This window comes from Heloderma suspectum, chromosome 2 (assembly GCF_057233095.1).
Source record: "Heloderma suspectum isolate Gila_16-S chromosome 2, 16-S_ref, whole genome shotgun sequence".
NCBI lineage: Eukaryota > Metazoa > Chordata > Lepidosauria > Squamata > Helodermatidae > Heloderma > Heloderma suspectum.
This window is the reverse complement of record NC_139459.1, coordinates 291,303,199-291,321,134: the sequence shown is the minus strand read 5'-3', so window position 1 is coordinate 291,321,134 and position 17,936 is coordinate 291,303,199. Positions and strand designations below refer to the sequence as shown.

The window sequence follows — 17,936 nt, the reverse complement described above, 5'->3', positions numbered from 1 at the left end:
CCAATGTGACGGCAGGTGGAAAGTTAAAGCTGGGATTCTTAGACTACACAAACAGAAGATGAAGTGATGTCTGCTCTGCTCCCATGATATGCCACAAGAACAAAAAACCTCAAACCACTCCTATACACATAAAATTAACATGTTAGGGAAAAGGCTCAACAGGAATGCGTCTCCCCAACATCTAGTTTTCTAGGTGCAGAGGAGGGTGGTTTTTGTATGGAGGTGTATTTCATCATACAAGCTCTCACCAGTGGTACAGTCCAGACACAGGGTGACACCTCACTCCCTGCTTGTGAAAACGAGGCCTTAGCTTGGGGAAGGGGGGAAATTATCAGGGGAAGTCAGAGCTCTTTTACCTTTAATACTTGTAGGGAAGAGGATACAGGTGTATCCTTTTTTCACCTTGCATGACAAGCTGAACCCATCAAAATTCCTTCTTCTGTACAAGTATGGAAGGCACAGCTCAGTCTTCCTTTGCATATAGCCCAACGTAGAAAGAGAGAAGATAAATATTGACACACTGCCAACTGGTTTTAAACCTGGGTCCTGACAAAGCTGAAGACTTCTGCTCTTCAATATTGTTATTATTTATTTGTTTGTTTATTTCTATACAGCCCTTAGCCAAAACTCTCTGGGCAGTTTACAACATAGTCCCATTGCCAGGTACCTAGCCCTGAAATACAAGTGACTGGGAAGAACAGGACACAAGAGCAGACCTTAAACTGGCTGGTAAGCAATAGCAGATTAGGGGTCAGGGTAGGGTGAGACGTATGGAGGCCTGAACAGGAAGAACATTTCAAATTCTTACACCTTAAAAATGGGTTGACATGTCTTGCCCATCAGCTCATTAAGGGGCCAGTACGTTTGTGACCCCCTTCATGGATCACTGCCTTGTCGTGGCGAAGGGGCTTGTGCACCTCAGTGAAGCCATAAGCTATGCCATGTAGGGCCACCCAAGATGGACAGGTCATGGTGGAGAGTTCTGACAAAATGTGGTCCACTGGAGAAGGAAATGGCAACCCACGCCAGTATTCTTGCCAAGAAAACCCCATGGAACGTATCACAAGGCTAAAAGATATGACGCCAGAAGATGAGCCCCTCAGGTCGGAAGGTATCCAATATACTACTGGGGAAGAGCAGAGGGAATTTCCAAGTAGCGCCAGAAAGAGTGAAGCGGCTGGGCCAAAGCCGAAAGGACACTCAGCTGTGGATGTGTCTGGTGGTGAAAAAAAAAGTCCGATGCTATAAAGAATATTGTTTAGGAACCTGGGATGTAAGATCAATGAATCAAGGTAAGCTGGAGGTGGTCAAACATGAGATGGCAAGATTGAACATCGACATCTTGGGAATCAGCGAACTCAAATGGACAAGCGTGGGCAAATTTAATTCAGGTGACCATCATATCTACTACTGTGGGCAAGAATCACGTAGAAGAAATGGAGTAGCACTCATAGTTAACAAAAGGGTGGGAAAAGGAGTTGTTGTTGTTCAGTCGTGTCCGACTCTTCGTGACCCCATGGACCATAGCACGCCAGGCCTTCCTGTCCTGCACTCTCTCCCGGAGCGTGCTCAAGTTCATATTCATTGCATCGGTGATGCTATCTAGCCATCTCATCCTCTGTCGTCCCCTTCTCCTTTTGCCTTCAGTCTTTCCCAGCATCAGGGTCTTTTCCAGAGAGTTTTCTCTTTGCATTAGGTGCCAAAATATTTGAGCTTCAGCTTCAGTATCTGTCCTTCCAATGAGCACTCAGGGTTGATTTCCTTTAGGATTGACTGATTTGACCTCCTTGCAGTCCACAGGACTCGTAAGAGTCTTCTCCAGCACCACAGTTCGAAAGCATCAATTCTTCGGCGCTCAGCCTTCCTTATAGTCCAGCTCTCACAGCCATACATTACTCCTGGGAAAACCATAGCTTTGATTAGACGGACCTTTTTCGGCAAGGTGATATCTCTGCTTCTTACTATGCTGTCTAGGTTTGCCATAGCTTTCCTCCCAAGGAGCAAGCGTCTTTTAATTTCATGGCTACAGTCACTGCCTGCGGTGATCTTGGAGCCCAAGAAAGTAAAATCTGTCACTGCTTCCATTTCTTCCCCTTCTATATGCCAAGAAGTGATGGGGCCAGATGCCAATATCTTAGTTTTTTTAATGTTGAGTTTCAAACCAGCTTTTGCACTCTCCTCTTTCACCCTCAACAAGAGGCTCTTGAGATCCTCTTTGCTTTCTGCCATTAGGGTGGTATCGTCTGCATATCGGAGGTTGTTGATAATTCTCCCGGCAATCTTAATTCCGACCTGTGATTCATCCAACCTGGCGTTTCTCATGATGTACTCTGCATATAAGCTAAATAAGCAGGGTAACAATATGCAGCCTTGTCGTACTCCTTTCCCAATTTTGAACCACTCGGTTGTTCCATGTCTGGTTCTTACTGTTGCTTCTTGACCCTCGTACAGGTTTCTCAGGAGACAGGTAAGGTGGTCTGGTACTCCCATCACTTTAAGAATTTGCCACAGTTTGTTGTGATCCACACAATCAAAGGCTTTAGCGTAGTCAATGAAGCAGAAATAGACGTGTTTCTGGAATTCTCTTGCTTTCTCCATGATCCAGCGAATGTTGGCGATTTGGTCTCTAGTTCCTCTGCCTCTTCGAAACCCAGCTTGTACTTCCGGTAGTTCTCGATTCGCATACTGCTGAAGCCTAGCTTGTAGGATTTTGAGCATCACCTTGCTGGCATGTGAAATGAGCGCAATTGTGCGGTAGTTTGAACACTCTTTGGCGTTGCCCTTCTTTGGACTTGGAATGTAAACTGACCTTTTCCAGTCTTGCGGCCATTGTTGAGTGTTCCAAATTTGTTGGCATATTGAATGCAGCACTTTAACAGCATCATCTTTTAGGATTTTAAATAGCTCAGCTGGAATACTGTCATCTCCACTAGCTTTGTTGTTAGGAATGCTTCCTAAGGCCCACTTGACTTCACTCTCCAGGATGTCCGGCTCAAGTTCAGTGGCCGCACTGTCATGGCTATCAGGGACATTCAGATCTTTCCTGTATAGTTCTTCTGTGTATTCTTGCCACCTCTTCCTAATCTCATCTGCTTCTGTTAGGTCCCTGCCTTCTTTGTCCTTTATCATGCCCGTCTTTGCACAAAACGTTCCCTTGAGATCTCTGATTATCTTGAAGAGATCTCTAGTCTTTCCCAGTCTCTTGTTTTCCTCGATTTCTTTGCATTGTTCATTTAAGAAGGCTTTCTTGTCTCTCCTTGCTATTCTCTGGAACTCTGCATTCAGTTGGATATATCTTCCCCTTTCTCCCTTGCTTTTCGCTTCCCTTCTTTCGTGAGCTACTTGTCAAGCCTCATCAGACAGCCACTTTGCTTTCTTGCATTTCTTTTTCTTTGGGATGGATTGAGTTGCTGCCTCCTGAACAATGTTATGGACCTCCGTCCATAGTTCCTCAGGCACTCTGTCTATCAGGTCTAATCCCTGAAATCTATTTGTCACCTCCACTGTGTATTCATAAGGGATATGATTTAGGTCATACCTGAATGGTTTAGTGGTTTTCCCTATGTTCTTCAATTTAAGCTGAAATTTTGCAAGAAGCAGCTCACGATCTGAGCCACAGTCAGCTCCAGGTCTTGTTTTTACTGACTGTATAGAGCTTCTCCATCTTTGGCTGCAAAGGACATAATCAATCTGATTTCGATATTGACCATCTGGTGATGTCCATGTGTAGAGTCGCCTCTTGTGCTGTTGGAAAAGCGTGTTTGCTATGATCAGCGTGTTGTCTTGGCAAAACTCTATTAGCCTTTGTCCTGCTTCATTTTGTACACCAAGGCCATGCTTGCCTGTTATCCCGGTGATTTCTTGACTTCCTACTTTAGCATTCCAATCCCCTATGATGAAGAGGACATCTTTTTTTGGTGTGAGTTGTAGAAGGTGTTGTAGGTCTTCATAGAACCGATCAACCTCAGCTTCTTCGGCCTCAGTGGTTGGGGCATAGACTTGAATTACTGTGATGTTGAATGGTTTGCCTTGGATTCGTACTGAGATCATTCTATCGTTTTTAAGATTGTACCCCAGTACTGCTTTTCCCACCCTTTTGTTGACTATGAGTGCTACTCCATTTCTTCTAAGGGATTCTTGCCCACAGTAGTAGATATGATGGTCACCTGAATTAAATTCGCCCATGCCTGTCCATTTTAGTTCGCTGATTCCCAAGATGTCGATGTTCAATCTTGCCATCTCATGTTTGACCACCTCCAGCTTACCTTGATTCATTGATCTTCCATTCCAGGTTCCTAAACAATATTGTTCTTTACAGCATCAGACTTCACCACTAGACACATCCACAGCTGAGTGTCCTTTCGGCTTTGGCCCAGCCGCTTCACTCTTTCTGGCGCTACTTGGAAATACCCTCTGCTCTTCCCCAGTAGTATATTGGACACCTTCCGACCTGAGGGGCTCATCTTCCGGCGTCATCTCTTTTAGCCTTGTGATACATTCCATGGGGTTTTCTTGGCAAGGATACTGGAGTGGGTTGCCATTTCCTTCTCCAGTGGACTACATTTTGTCAGAACTCCCTGCCATGACCTGTCCGTCTTGGGTGGCCCTGCACGGCATAGCTTATGGCTTCACTGAGTTACGCAAGCCCCTTCGCCACAACAAGGCAGTGATCCATGAAGGGGGGGAAAAGGAGTACTGGGGTACAATCTCAAAAACAATAGAATGATCTCAGTACGAATCCAAGGCAAACCATTTAACATCACAGTAATTCAAGTCTATGCCCCAACCACTGAGGCCAAAGAAGCTGAGGTTGATCGGTTCTATGAAGACCTACAACACCATCTAGAACTCACACCAAAAAAAGATGTCCTCTTCATCATAGGGGATTGAATGCTAAAGTAGGAAGTCAAGAAATCACCGGGATAACAGGCAAGCATGGCCTTGGTGTACAAAATGAAGCAGGACAAAGGCTAATAGAGTTTTGCCAAGACAACACGCTGATCACAGCAAACACTCTTTTCCAAAAGCACAAGAGGCGACTCTACACATGGACATCACCAGATGGTCAATATCGAAATCAGATTGATTATGTCCTTTGCAGCCAAAGATGGAGAAGCTCTATACAGTCAGTAAAAACAAGACCTGGAGCTGACTGTGGCTCAGATCGTGAGCTGCTTCTTGCAAAATTTCGGCTTAAATTGAAGAACATAGGGAAAACCACTAAACCATTTAGGTATGACCTAAATCATATCCCTTATGAATACACAGTGGAGGTGACAAATAGATTTCAGGGATTAGACCTGATAGACAGAGTGCCTGAGGAACTATGGATGGAGGTCCATAACATTGTTCAGGAGGCAGCAACTCAATCCATCCCAAAGAAAAAGAAATGCAAGAAAGCAAAGTGGCTGTCTGATGAGGCTTGACAAGTAGCTCACGAAAGAAGGGAAGCGAAAAGCAAGGGAGAAAGGGGAAGATATATCCAACTGAATGCAGAGTTCCAGAGAATAGCAAGGAGAGACAAGAAGGCCTTCTTAAATGAACAATGCAAAGAAATCGAGGAAAACAACAGAATGGGAAAGACTAGAGATCTCTTCAAGATAATCAGAGATCTCAAGGGAACGTTTTGTGCAAAGACGGGCATGATAAAGGACAAAGAAGGCAGGGACCTAACAGAAGCAGATGAGATTAAGACAAGGTGGCAAGAATACACAGAAGAACTATACAGGAAAGATCTGAATGTCCCTGATAGCCATGATAGTGCGGCCACTGAACTTGAGCCGGACATCCTGGAGAGTGAAGTCAAGTGCAGTCCCTTGGACTGCAAGGAGGTCAAATCAGTCAATCCTAAAGGAAATCAACCCTGACTGCTCATTGGAAGGACAGATACCAAAGCTGAAGCTCAAATATTTTGGCCACCTAATGCGAAGAGAAAACTCCCTGGAAAAGACCCTGATGCTGGGAAAGACTGAAGGCAAAAGGAGAAGGGGACGGCAGAGGATGAGATGGCTAGATAGCATCACCGATGCAATGAATATGAACTTGAGCACACTCTGGGAGAGCGCAGAGGACAGGAAGGCCTGGTGTGCTATGGTCCATGGGGTCACGAAGAGTCAGACACGACTTAACGACTGAATAATAACAACAACAACAACAAAAGTTTGTGACACATTATCAGAAACATGCTTAAACCACTGCATCAGCTTCAAAGGGATGCAGAGGGGAGGATCTCTTCGGAAACTGAATATCACTAGGTTTGTTAGGGAAACCTCTGGGACTCCTCCTTTAAAGCCCATACAATGTCATGTTTAGGAATTTTGACTAGCCTTTTCTGTAAATAATGTCTCAGTTTCCCTGGGTACTTGAGAACGAGTGCAGTATGGTGGCCTAGAGCAGGGGTGGGCAGCAAGTAGATCTCCAGTTGTTTTGGACTTCAACTCCCAGCATTCCTGATCGTTGGCCATGCTGACAGGGGCTTCTGGGAGCCGAAGTCTCAAACATCTGGAGGCCTACTTGCTCCCCTCTACTTGCTAGAGTGTCAGACTAAGACCAAGGAGGTAAAGGTAAAGGTAAAGGTGTCCCCAACCAGTCGTGTCCGACTCTAGGGTGCGGTGCTCATCCCCGTTTCTAAGCCGAAGAGCCAGCGCTGTCCGAAGACGCTTCCGTGGCCACGTGGCCGGCATGACTGAACACCGAGGTGCACGGAACGCTGTTACCTTTCCCGCCGAGGCGGTACCTATTTATCTTCTTGCAATTTCTTGCTTTTGAACTGCTAGGTTGGCAGAAGCTGGGACTGAAGACGGGAGCTCACTCCGTCACGCAGCACTCGGGTCTCGAACTGCTGACCTGCCAACCTTCCAGTCTGCAGTTCAGCGTCTTAACCACTAAGCCACCGCGGCCCCAGACCAAGACCAAGGAGACCAGGGTTTAAATCCCCACTCAGCTGTAAAGGTCACTGAGTGACCTTGAGCCAGTTGCCATCTCTCAAATTGCTGTGAGGATAACATGGATAAGGAGGAGGTGAAGTTAGAACCATGTATACTATTCTGAGCTCCTTGGAGGAAGGGCAAGATACAAACATTCTAAGCAATTCTGAAAGCTGCCCAGAGCAGCTTAATAATTCAGTTATTTATTAAATTTAATAATAATAATAATGCTGCAATTCATTTTTCCTATCAAAATGGGTGGACTCAGCATGCCTCAGTCTCATTTCCTGTATCCCATCTAGCTAAGCTCTTTTCTAAGAGCTGCCAGCTCTTGTTTACCACTTATATTATCCAAGAACTTGAGTTGTCAACTGAAATCAGGTGCTGTTCGTAGTGTTAACTAACCTGAACTCTTAGTAACAGACTGTGCCCCCCAGGACTGTTATTCTTAAAAGCATGTCATACGAAGGCTTGAAGAGCAGGTCAATTTGTCAAGGTCAACTGCTTCTTTATTTGATTTACTAGCTCTGCAATAGAGGAAGTCTTATTTTCACTCTGAAAATACTACTTAGCAACCTTTCGTACATTTACTTGTCCAATAAAAATTAACAGGCCAGTCCAAAAGTCTCATCTCTCTTATTATGTTTGCTCAGATAACGGAATTGCTCTTTGAGAGGCCCCCACTGACTGAAGTAAAAATAAAACGTACTAAAATAAAAGGGAAATGTAGGAATGTATTCAATTGTGCTTCAGCATTAGTGCTTACGTTGTTGTGGTAGCGTAAGCCATTGCTTGCGCAACATAAGTAGTGCTCGCCATAGCAATGGGGAAAAGCGATGATTTGCTGCTGAAATTCTACCCATGGATGCTACCCATAAACACAGGCAGTTTAAAGAACTACCCCAATACAGTTGGTACATGCAGCCCCCATGAGTGCAGGCTCCCCTGTTTATTAAGTAACAGGAACTACACACACAAGGATCAACCCACATATAGCTGCCCACCAACCAGAATGGAGGAGGGGAGAAGTCATTCTGCACGCATTGGTGACCCCACATGCAAATAGGCTTGCTGAACTGGAGTCAAGATGGCATTTTGAAACATCAAGAATAAATCTAATTTAGACTGTATGCTCCTTAGGGAGAGGAGCAGCCTATCTTTTTTCTTGTATTTACATCCCACCTTTGTATGATCAATCAAACTCAAAGCTACTTTGAATAAAGAGATAAAATCAGAACAACACTCAAAGCAAACCACTGTAAAACATCATCCAAAAACCCAAATCAAGAGTAGTAGATTAAAAAGGATCAACTGAAAAGCATCCAATTAAAAGCAGGTAAACCAAGAGTTTGATGACCTATTTTGGTAGACTATTCCACACTTTAGGTGCCACAGCTGAAAAGGCCCCGTCTCTTGTCCCCACCAGCCGCAAGTCTGCTGGCAAAGCAACGAGGAAGGCCTCCAAAAAATGAGCACAGATCTCAAGCAGGTGCATACAGGTTATGAAACTCTGTAAAGTGTCATATGCAGTGATGGTGCTGAATAACTAAATAGTTTTAAAATACCTGAGCTGGAGAAAACTTTGCACCTAGGCACACAGGTTGCTGAATCAAAGGGATACCTTCTGGGAGGCACAATGCAGGGTAACAAAACCAGTAATAGAAACGATACCTCTTTAAATCCTAAGGAAAAATGGTATAAATATATTAGTACTTTTTATTTTACAGTATAAGAAGGATTTCTCCGCAAAAAGTAACAGTGTGGAAGGGGTTATTTGATCCAATTATTACTATCAAGATTGGCCATTCAGAGAATGATTAATGTTTAACATCCCTGCCTGGGCACTCTTACCATAGCCCTATTTAGGTGGAAGGGAGAGGTTTAGGTTGCACCCTGTTCCTCCTCCTTCACCCTGGGCCTGTCCAACTGCTTCAGCCGAACCTCAAGAGGATCCTCATTGGTCACCCAAATTCCAGCCCTTAGATGAGGTTTCCTATCTCACACACACTCCGTACCATCTTAAAGGATGCGCCTTTTTGTACTGATTTTAGCATGCCAAAAACCAGCATGAACACATTTGCCTACAGAGTCCGGATGGGCGTGCCACCATTTTACAGGATGGTGCTGAGGACAGTGACTTTTCCAAGCAGCAAGAGCTCAGAGCAAGCCTGAGAATTGTACCAAGGGCTGTTAGAGTCGTGACCCATCAGCTAGTCTGCACTGACTGTCATGGCACAACAAAGTGAAACCAAAAACCAAAAACACCATTTACTCACGGCAAATGTCAAGAGGAGGAATCTGTTCAGTAAGACAGGATTTTCAGTTGCATCCCCTGATGTTATTGCGTCCCATATCTAAGAGTGAAGCAGGGAAAATATCAGTCTCAAGTAGGGTTCTCCTGGTTGCAACAAGATTAAAATATGCTGTTCTTATATATTTTATGGATTTATTGTAAGCATTTTAACATGTGTTTAAGCTTTGTTGTAAGCTGCTTTGAGAATATGGTTATACAGTGGCATATAAATATTTTAAAGAGATAAACAGAAAGATTCCAGTCCTCCCATCATATCAATCTCTCCATACAGCTCATCTGCTTTATGTAGAGAGATCTCTACATAGGAGGATAGGCCATAAAAACAGTCAGGAATAGAGGGTCCTGGTTCAATTCCAGGCCTGAAACTTTGGAGAACTGCTGCAAGTCATCATAAATGTAGATGGACTAACAACGATCTGACTTAGTATAAGGCAGACCTCTAAAACATGACAATGTATGGGAGATGTAGCCTTGAATGTCACGTAGCATTATTAAATCTACTACTACTTCACATCTGTATAGAGCTTTTCAAGTGTTCTAAGTGCTTCACATTCATTATCTAGTTGTAATCCTTACAACAAAGGTAAGTCAGCAGTTTTATCCTCCATGTTGCAGATGGAGGGGGTGGTGGGTTGGCCTGAAGCTGAGAATGTAGTTTACCAAAAGCCATCTAGAGAGTTCATGGCAGAGGCGAGATCTGGACCACTGACTTCTTGATTCATAGCCCATTCTTTTAACCACTACGCTACACCAATGCTCAGATTCAACATACAACTGGAACCAGAGAGTATAGGAGTGTGGCTTGTAGGTTCTCAAAGTCAGGTTAGAAATGTATCTGTTTTCATTTTAACCAAGGCCTGTGATCGTCATATGCCAGCGGTGGGGAACTTCAGAGAGGTCAGGGGCCAGATCACTCCACCCAACCACCTCTGCCACAAAAGGCATGTGTGCGAGTCAAATTTAAACAGGTGCAACAGTCAAGCCTTCATCCCGAGATTTCCATTCCATCTTCACAATGCTACAAAATTCAAGATTCCTTCAGAAAAACCTTGACCAGCTTATGAGCATTGCACTGACAGAACCTTTGCAGCAATTCAGTAGTTAATGTAAACGAAATGCTGAAGTACAAGATATTTCTGGAAATAATGGGTAGAACATTAAACAATCTGCTTCTTTCTGAAGTGCATGGGGGCACTATATCTGCCACACAGGAGCCATAATTAAACCAGCACACACACACAGGTTGAGACACATTATTTTGCCCTTCAAGCAGAAGGCTTAAGCAAAATAAAAAAAATGCAAGCCATTTGTTTCAAGGTTTCTCACTTCAGTGTCCTCACTTCTTTTGCTTATTCTTTCGACAGCACTGAAATGGGCCCTCCCAAGCAATGTCAGATGACATAATACTTTGTGGCAGTATATGGCACTGGAGGGAGCAATCCAATGGCCACTAGACAGCGGCTAAACAGCCATAGGATATGAGGGTTTCCGGGAAAAGGGGACATTTTGGTGGGTGGGGAGAGGAGGAGACTGGAGGGCCAGGGTATGAGTTATCCTGAAGCCTCTCTAGCTTTCTTCCCCCTCTGAAGCGCCATTGCTAGTTGGGCAAAAAAGCCCATCTAGCAAAAAATGCAGGATGGGAAAACAGGGAGGTGAAGATTGTCTCTGCCACCCCTCCTGCCCTGCACTGGATAATTGGAAGCCTCTGAGTTCGGAAGCCTCCTAAATCCTCTTCTCCTGAAGTAAGCCTGAAAAATAGAAGCCTGAACTCCTATGTACACTTACTTGGAAGTAAGTTTCCATGGGACTTACTTCAAAATAAGCAGACACAGGATAGCACTGTAAATGGCTTCTCAAAACAGAAATACAATCGCAAGCCAGGCTGAGATAGTTTCTCCAGTGGTCTCAAACCATTTGTAAAAGCCATTTCTAATCTAGGCTCTGGATTTCGGGAAATGCATTCACATTTTCATCTTACCTCTTTTGCTGCTTGCTCGAGAAGAAACTTCTTGTCACACGATTTGAATGCTTCCAAGGTATTAGTATTATACAACGTTCCGATAGCAGGACAGCAACGTGCCGGCGTTGGGGCATTCCTGAGGAAGAGACAAGCGCTCTTGGAACTGTATGCCAGTACTGGCTACACTGTTAACAAAGCAAAGCTTTGTTGGTGCTCTGCACATTTCCCACTTCCCACCCACCCCCAAAACCTGAAAATAAACTATGAAAAGCTGGATATTTTAATCAGTTATGCAAGTCTGTCTATGTTGTTGTTCAGTCGTTACGTCGTGTCCGACTCTTCGTGACCCCATGGACCATAGCACGCCAGGCCTTCTAATTCCTAGTTCAGAAAGCAGCACAATTTCAATACAGCTAGCATTTCTTTGCACAGACCTCAGCCGTACAGGCCAAAGGGACAGATGTGGCATTAGACAGCCAATGAAGAAATAGCTATAGGAGAAGAATAGGAAGCTGAATAAGGCACATCCCAGCCAAAAGCCAAATACACATCGCTCGGACTAGGAGCATTATTATTCAGTTTTGCAGAACAACCAGCTGGTGTGTCAAAAGATGTCCAACAGAGGAATAGGCCTACGGCTCCTCTTTCACAAGTGTGCCCTCTTTGCACAGTAGGGATGGGGCTCTAAAAAAACCACATCTGAAAGACACGTTTCAAAGCTGACCGTGTTTTCTCAAAAACAACATGCCTACAAAACAAACAACTGAGCAGTCATGTTAATCTGCTAGAAGTCACAAAATCCAAACAGTAATATTTCTGGAACTCCATACTGCTTGTCAAACACTCAGCTCTCCCTCCATGCTGTTTTCTTATTGACCATATTAGACTCTTTAGCAATTTTTTTCCTTCTCCCACAGCTGCATTACTCATTTAGCTTCTCCTCTCCTGAGCTCCCTGTGCCCGTATCTTTCAGCCCGGTGCCTAGTCTGTCCCTTTCCTTCTAACTCCATGCCTTTTGAGTCTCTGCCCCTTAGCTTCCCTACCTCTCTGGGACTCGCCTCACCCTGCCTCTCCTAAACCTCTCTTCCTAGTTCTTGATGTCCTCAGGTCACTAAATGTTATCGACTAAGCTGGCCTGTCATTTCCCTCTGCAAACTACTATCACTAGTTTCCTTCCCTGAACAGTTAGAATATACCCTAAAAGTAAATTATGTAGGGTCTTTTTTTCCCTCCATCTCCATCAAGAGCCAAGAATAAGAACTTCTCATGACCTGCCAGATAATGGTTGTTAATTTTCATTCCATAATCCTTGAAATAATTTCTATTTCAACAGCATATGGAGAGGACACAGGGTGCAATCCTGCGATGTTTAGACAGAAGTCAGTCCTCTATCTATCAGCACCTTCCAGGCAGCATGGCTGACTGGGGGGAAACTGGGAGTTATAGGACTTATTTCTGTCTAAACAAATGAAGTTTTGCACTCTTAGGGCACAATCCTATTGGGATGGCCAGAAGCCTCTGAACTCAGAGGCTTACAGCCATCCAATGCAGAGTGGGAGGAACAGCAGAGCGATCTTCACTTCCACGTTCTTCCCACTCTGCAGTTTGGCTAGACAGGCTTTTTTGCCTATCTAGCTGGGACTCTGCAGAGTGGGAGGGAAGGAGACTGGGGAGGCCTGGGGATACGGTGTAAACTGGCCTATCCAGCCTTGTCCCCACCCACCAGCAGCCCCCCTTTCCTTCCTCTCCGAGGTTGCTTTTGCAACCTTGGAGAGGCAGTCAGCACGGTTCTCTCCAAGCAGGCAAAGGGGAGGGGGCAGAGGGTGGGAGCTTGGATTCCTGGCTCTGAAGTTAGAGCACTGTCTCTGAGTTCAAATCCAGGAATCCAAAATATCCTACACACACACACACACACCCCAACTCTGTCTAGGGGACATAGGCTTGCTTCCTCCACCAATATTTCTATAGCTAATAAAACACATCAGTGATGAAAGTAGTGCGGGGACATCTGTTGCAAGTTCTATTAGGCTGTTGTTATAATTCCACCTCTTTGCCTTTAACCACTGTCAGTTTAGTAGAAGTCCTCCTATCTTTGCCCAAACCCCTTCTTTAAAGAAACAGATTTGAATAAAGACAAGTACATTTGAAGGTTGTACCCAATGGTGGCTTTGTACTAGTGGGAAATGGTTATGCTTGTGCAAGGCAGGATATTTAATCTTCACCAATGCCCCCCATGGACTGCAGCCCTCTGTGCCATATCTCATACTGTTCTGGAGGATCCCCCAATCGCCAGAGCAGCTTTTCAGGGCACAGAGGGCTGTAGTCGGTTGCAGAGATCGATGCATATATGGTGCTATGCCTTGTGAGCAGAAGGGTCTTCCGCTAGCACAGAGACATAATTGGATACAAGCCCGAGTATGTACATAGTACTTTTTCTCTGTGTCCAATGGATAACTTCAGCTTATTTGCACACACTCAGCATGAAAGAACAGAGCGTTCTTCTAAGGCAGATAGAGGTATCCCATGAAGGTCTGAGCACTGGAACCCGCCTTTTCAGAAATTAGATAGTGCCAACACCTTCACGGACAGCACTCTAAAAACAAGCCAATGTTTTTATAGCTTATGGTGGTATTCCTTTACCAGCACTAAAACTACACTAGTACTTTATACTTGACTCTAGCCACTAATCTGCACCACTGAAACACAGAAAAGGCACCCATTTTTTTTCTCACCAAGCTGGGGGGGTAGGGGGGACGGGGAGAGAAGCTACATTAATGATTGTGCCACGTATTGGCTGTGTTTGCCCAGAACGGTAAACCAGGACTGCTAATGAATTAGCAGGATTGCTTACCAGGAATGAGCTGTGTGCTTTTGTTTGCTTCTTCCCTCCCACTTGGGTCCTCCCATGAGCGCAAGCCACAAACACATCTGAAGAGGTTTGCTTCACATCATATCCAAACCTAGGATCTCAAACAAGCCATACTTTAGCTTACAAAACCTGGCTTGTTTGGGAGCAACAAGCCTGGATCCCGGCTTGAGCCGATACATGAATCAAACCACATCTGGTTTGTTTATCCACCTGCACTAGTGGGAGGCACCACAAAGGAACAAGCACAGCGCACAGCTCATTCACAGTAAGCTAGTTTTCACTCCCAATCCTGGTGAATGGGGCCATGGTGTCATGTTGATCTAGACAGAAACCACGGTATCAGCCTTGCTATTTGCCAATCTGTATGCCTGAAGCCAGTAGTAACCTGACCCTGAGCGAGCTCCTCAGTGGCTCTGCCTATATCACAATGAGAGATCTACACATGAACCCAGAAGATTTATCAATTTAAAAGTTCTATACCACCCTTCATCGTATCAGAAATCAGGGCTGTGTACAGCGTAACACAAATACAAAAACTCACAAAGCCAGAAAACTTATAAGACTTTAAAGCAGATGTATAGTTGCTCAATTATATCAATAAAAGCTAATAATAAAATGCATGGTCATAAAAATGTATTTTGCCTGGAACCTAAATGATACCAGTGTTGGTACCAGGCACATCTCTTTGGGGAAGGCATTCCATAACTGTTGTGCGAGGGAGGGGGGTTTCTTGGACGTGGCCCATGGCCTTCATACCTCTGACAGAAGAGATACATAGAGAAGGGCCTGGGCCGAAGATCTTAAAGAACAGACAGGATGAAAGGGAACAGGTGCTCCTTCAGGTATTTGGGTCTCAAACAGCCAGCATGCAGTTTGCGCACAGAGCCACATACTACATGAGCTGTACATTACTTAAAAAGGCTAGTACCCCTTTACCACCAGAAGCCTTCGCATGCAGCCTACATAGCAGAATGCCAAGCCATGGTAGCTGCACACATCGCCAACCCACTTATGACAGGCAGGAAACTGCTTAAGTTACTTACATATCAAAAGCACTGAACTCCAGCGTCAAGCGAGCTGGCATACCAGCAGGATCTCCTAGAAGGAAAAAAAGGGGATCTTGAGAATAGCGATAGCTGAGAGCATGTCCAGATGATACATCAAGGAAGCAACATTGTTAATAATCTAATACACAGTCCTGGGAAGCTGACTTCTAGCCCAGTGGTATGGTTGACACTGACTAGAAGCAGCTCTCTGGGGTCTCAGGCAGGGGTTTTTCCAGCCCTACCTGGAGAAGCCAGGGAATGAACCTAAGACCTTCTGCATGCAAAACAGGTGTTCTTATCACTAAACCACGGCTCCTCCCACCCTCATACTATTGAGTAATGACTAAGCAGTCCAGATGTTCTTTCCCCACATGGCAGTTTCATAACTGGTTCCCATTTCATAGCATTAAGTACTGCATGTGATAAAAAGGATGTACTTCCCCCTTCTGTGTAGCACAAGGAACACTCCCCCCTCCCCCCCCACAACGCCATTACAAGGCAGGAAGGTAGCCCCAACAGAGGCAGTTTTTTGAGAGGGGGTGTCATTTTTCTTATTTGCTTTTTGAGGGGGCAGTTGTTCAGCACATATCTACCATGGTGGGGGAAATATCAGTTGCTCAAGACAGGGGGACAGGAACAAACAGCAAAGCACAGAAAGGATGTTTACGATCAACACCCACCTGCTTCTTTTATCTGGAGCAAGCTGGGCTCCTCAGATTACAGAAGAGGTGATGGGCCAGAGAAGAACTGAGATAAATTTTAATGTATTACTTGAGGTATACCACCCTTCATGAAGTTCATAATGTATAAACTTCATAATTTATTACTTAAGGTATTCCAACCTTCATAAAGTTTATCGTGCCGCAGGTCCACTGAACTGTTCTTGGGGATGGGGTCATTCAGAAGCAGGTCATGGCTACCTAGAACTATGAGCTATATGTCTTATTTAAACTGCTTTGATTTTTAAAAATAAATATTTCACCACTGGCTGTCCATATTCTTTTTCCTTTATCTCTGATTTCAGAACCTATTCACATGAAAGTGAATGGGTTAAGCAAACCCAGACCCTGTTGCAAACTAAAGCAACAGATATCTAAGCACAATTTCTCAGTGGAGGAGATACTCCTGAGGAAACCTGCACTGAAAGACAGAATTGGAAGTCTCACAGGGCTGAATTCACAGGGCTTACTCCCATCTAAGTGTGTAGACTTAGCTATAGCCCTGTGCACAATAACTTCAGGGTACTTCCAAGTAAACATACACAGGTTTAGGCTAAACATCATATAGTGAAGCAATCCCGTGATTAGTTCAAACTGGGCTCTTATTTTATCAACCCAATTTTAAAGAATTTTCAGGACCACCAGAACCGGCCCTTATAGCACAATCCTTTGCATGTTCAGGCAGAAAAAAGGAGTTGTACAACCCCCAGCATTCCCCAGCCAGCAATGCTGGCTGGGGGATGCTGGAGATATAGGACTTTTTTCTGTCTAAACGTGCATAGGACTGCACCCTTAATCGATTTTACATAAACACAAGCCAGCGCTCTCGAACTGCACATAAACATAATTTCTAAGACAACAACACCCCTCCGGAAAGGAGGAATGTTTACTATGTACATACCATTATAGTAATATCCTCTGATCGCTTTTGGAGTCTCGTCAAGCTTGTACTCATTGAGTTTCTTCTGGGTCAGTTCATGCCAAAAGCCTGCATCCAAGGCACTACTGAAGGGAACAAACTGCAGCTTGGGAGGTCCACCCTCTGCCGGGGTTCGCGTTTCGCTGCCCTCGCTTGCCATTCTTATTCAGACACAGGTCTGTAGAAATCAACACGTGATGAGAGAAGACAACTCCTTGCTCGTATGAAGTGTACTGAATCCGGGAGCGAACCTAGTCTTCACGATTTCTCAGGCATCCCTCAACATGTGTATAAGTTAAACCTCCATCTGCGAAAGCAACAAAGTCTGTACATGCGTAGATTACTCACGTCCAGCTGCTGTACGCGCGGGGAATGGAACTCTTCCGCGTTTGCAAAGGAACTAACCAGTTCGCTCTGCTGCTGCTCCTGCTGCCGCCAGTAAACGGCAATGGCTTCAATGACGCTTGTTTAAGGCATCATTGAAGTAATTCCCTTTTACGGGCAACAGGGCAGGGTATGCTGGGTCTGTTTTACTTCCTGAAACTGTTTCCTACCGAGCTTGTGGCAGAAAGCTGCAGAAAGCTTTGGTGACTTCGTTTTATCCCTAACCCTTTTTAACTTCTTGGAAGGAAAATAACATAAATAAGAATAAATAAGAAAACAAACTTCTGTGGCTATCACAATGATAGGTATTAACATCTTAAAACCATAATTCTCATTGTCTCTGTTTTTAGTGAAGGCATGGCTTACCTCTATGAAGGCAATTCATAGCGAAATCCTATGCACGTCTACTCAGAAGTAAGTTCTATTGCGTTAAATGGGACTTACTCCTAGGAAAGTGTGTGTGATTGCAGCCCTAAATGTATTGAATGTTCATTTTTGAAATGAGTGCTCGATCGCACGCTCTCTGGAACAAATATATTTAAGGGCACAATCCTAGGCATGTTCGGACAGAGAAAAGGCCTACAACTCTCAGCATTCCCCAGCCAGCAAGGCTGGGGAATGCTGCGAGTTGTAGGCCTTTTCTCTGTCCGAACATGCCTAGGATTGCACCCTAAACTGCTTAAAGGAGACTTTGAACTCAAATTATTCTTCTAATTTAGGGTGCTGAAAACATACGTCAGGGGAATGCTTTTCCTGCAGCAGGATTTTCCAACCACCTTAGCATCTTCTGTTCACTGAG

The 17,936-nt window shown here is 44.6% G+C and overlaps 1 protein-coding gene across 3 annotated transcripts in view; it reads right to left on the bottom strand.

Annotated features, from left to right (window-relative positions):
- Positions 1 to 17,169, bottom strand: part of ATG7 (autophagy related 7) — a 183,134-nt gene extending 165,965 nt beyond the window's left edge. For all 3 annotated transcript variants that reach the window (XR_014788511.1, XM_084839861.1, XM_084839860.1), the window contains exons 1-5: positions 16,736 to 17,169; positions 15,113 to 15,167; positions 11,219 to 11,336; positions 9,203 to 9,280; positions 8,492 to 8,608 (exon numbers count right to left, since the gene is read on the bottom strand). Coding sequence is in view for 2 of the 3 variants with exons in the window: in XM_084839861.1 (XP_084695987.1) it covers positions 8,492 to 8,608; positions 9,203 to 9,280; positions 11,219 to 11,336; positions 15,113 to 15,167; positions 16,736 to 16,913 (546 nt within the window). In the remaining variant the exon portion in view is untranslated. The remainder of the gene's footprint in view (positions 1 to 8,491; positions 8,609 to 9,202; positions 9,281 to 11,218; positions 11,337 to 15,112; positions 15,168 to 16,735) is intronic.
- Positions 17,170 to 17,936: the final 767 nt, after the last annotated feature.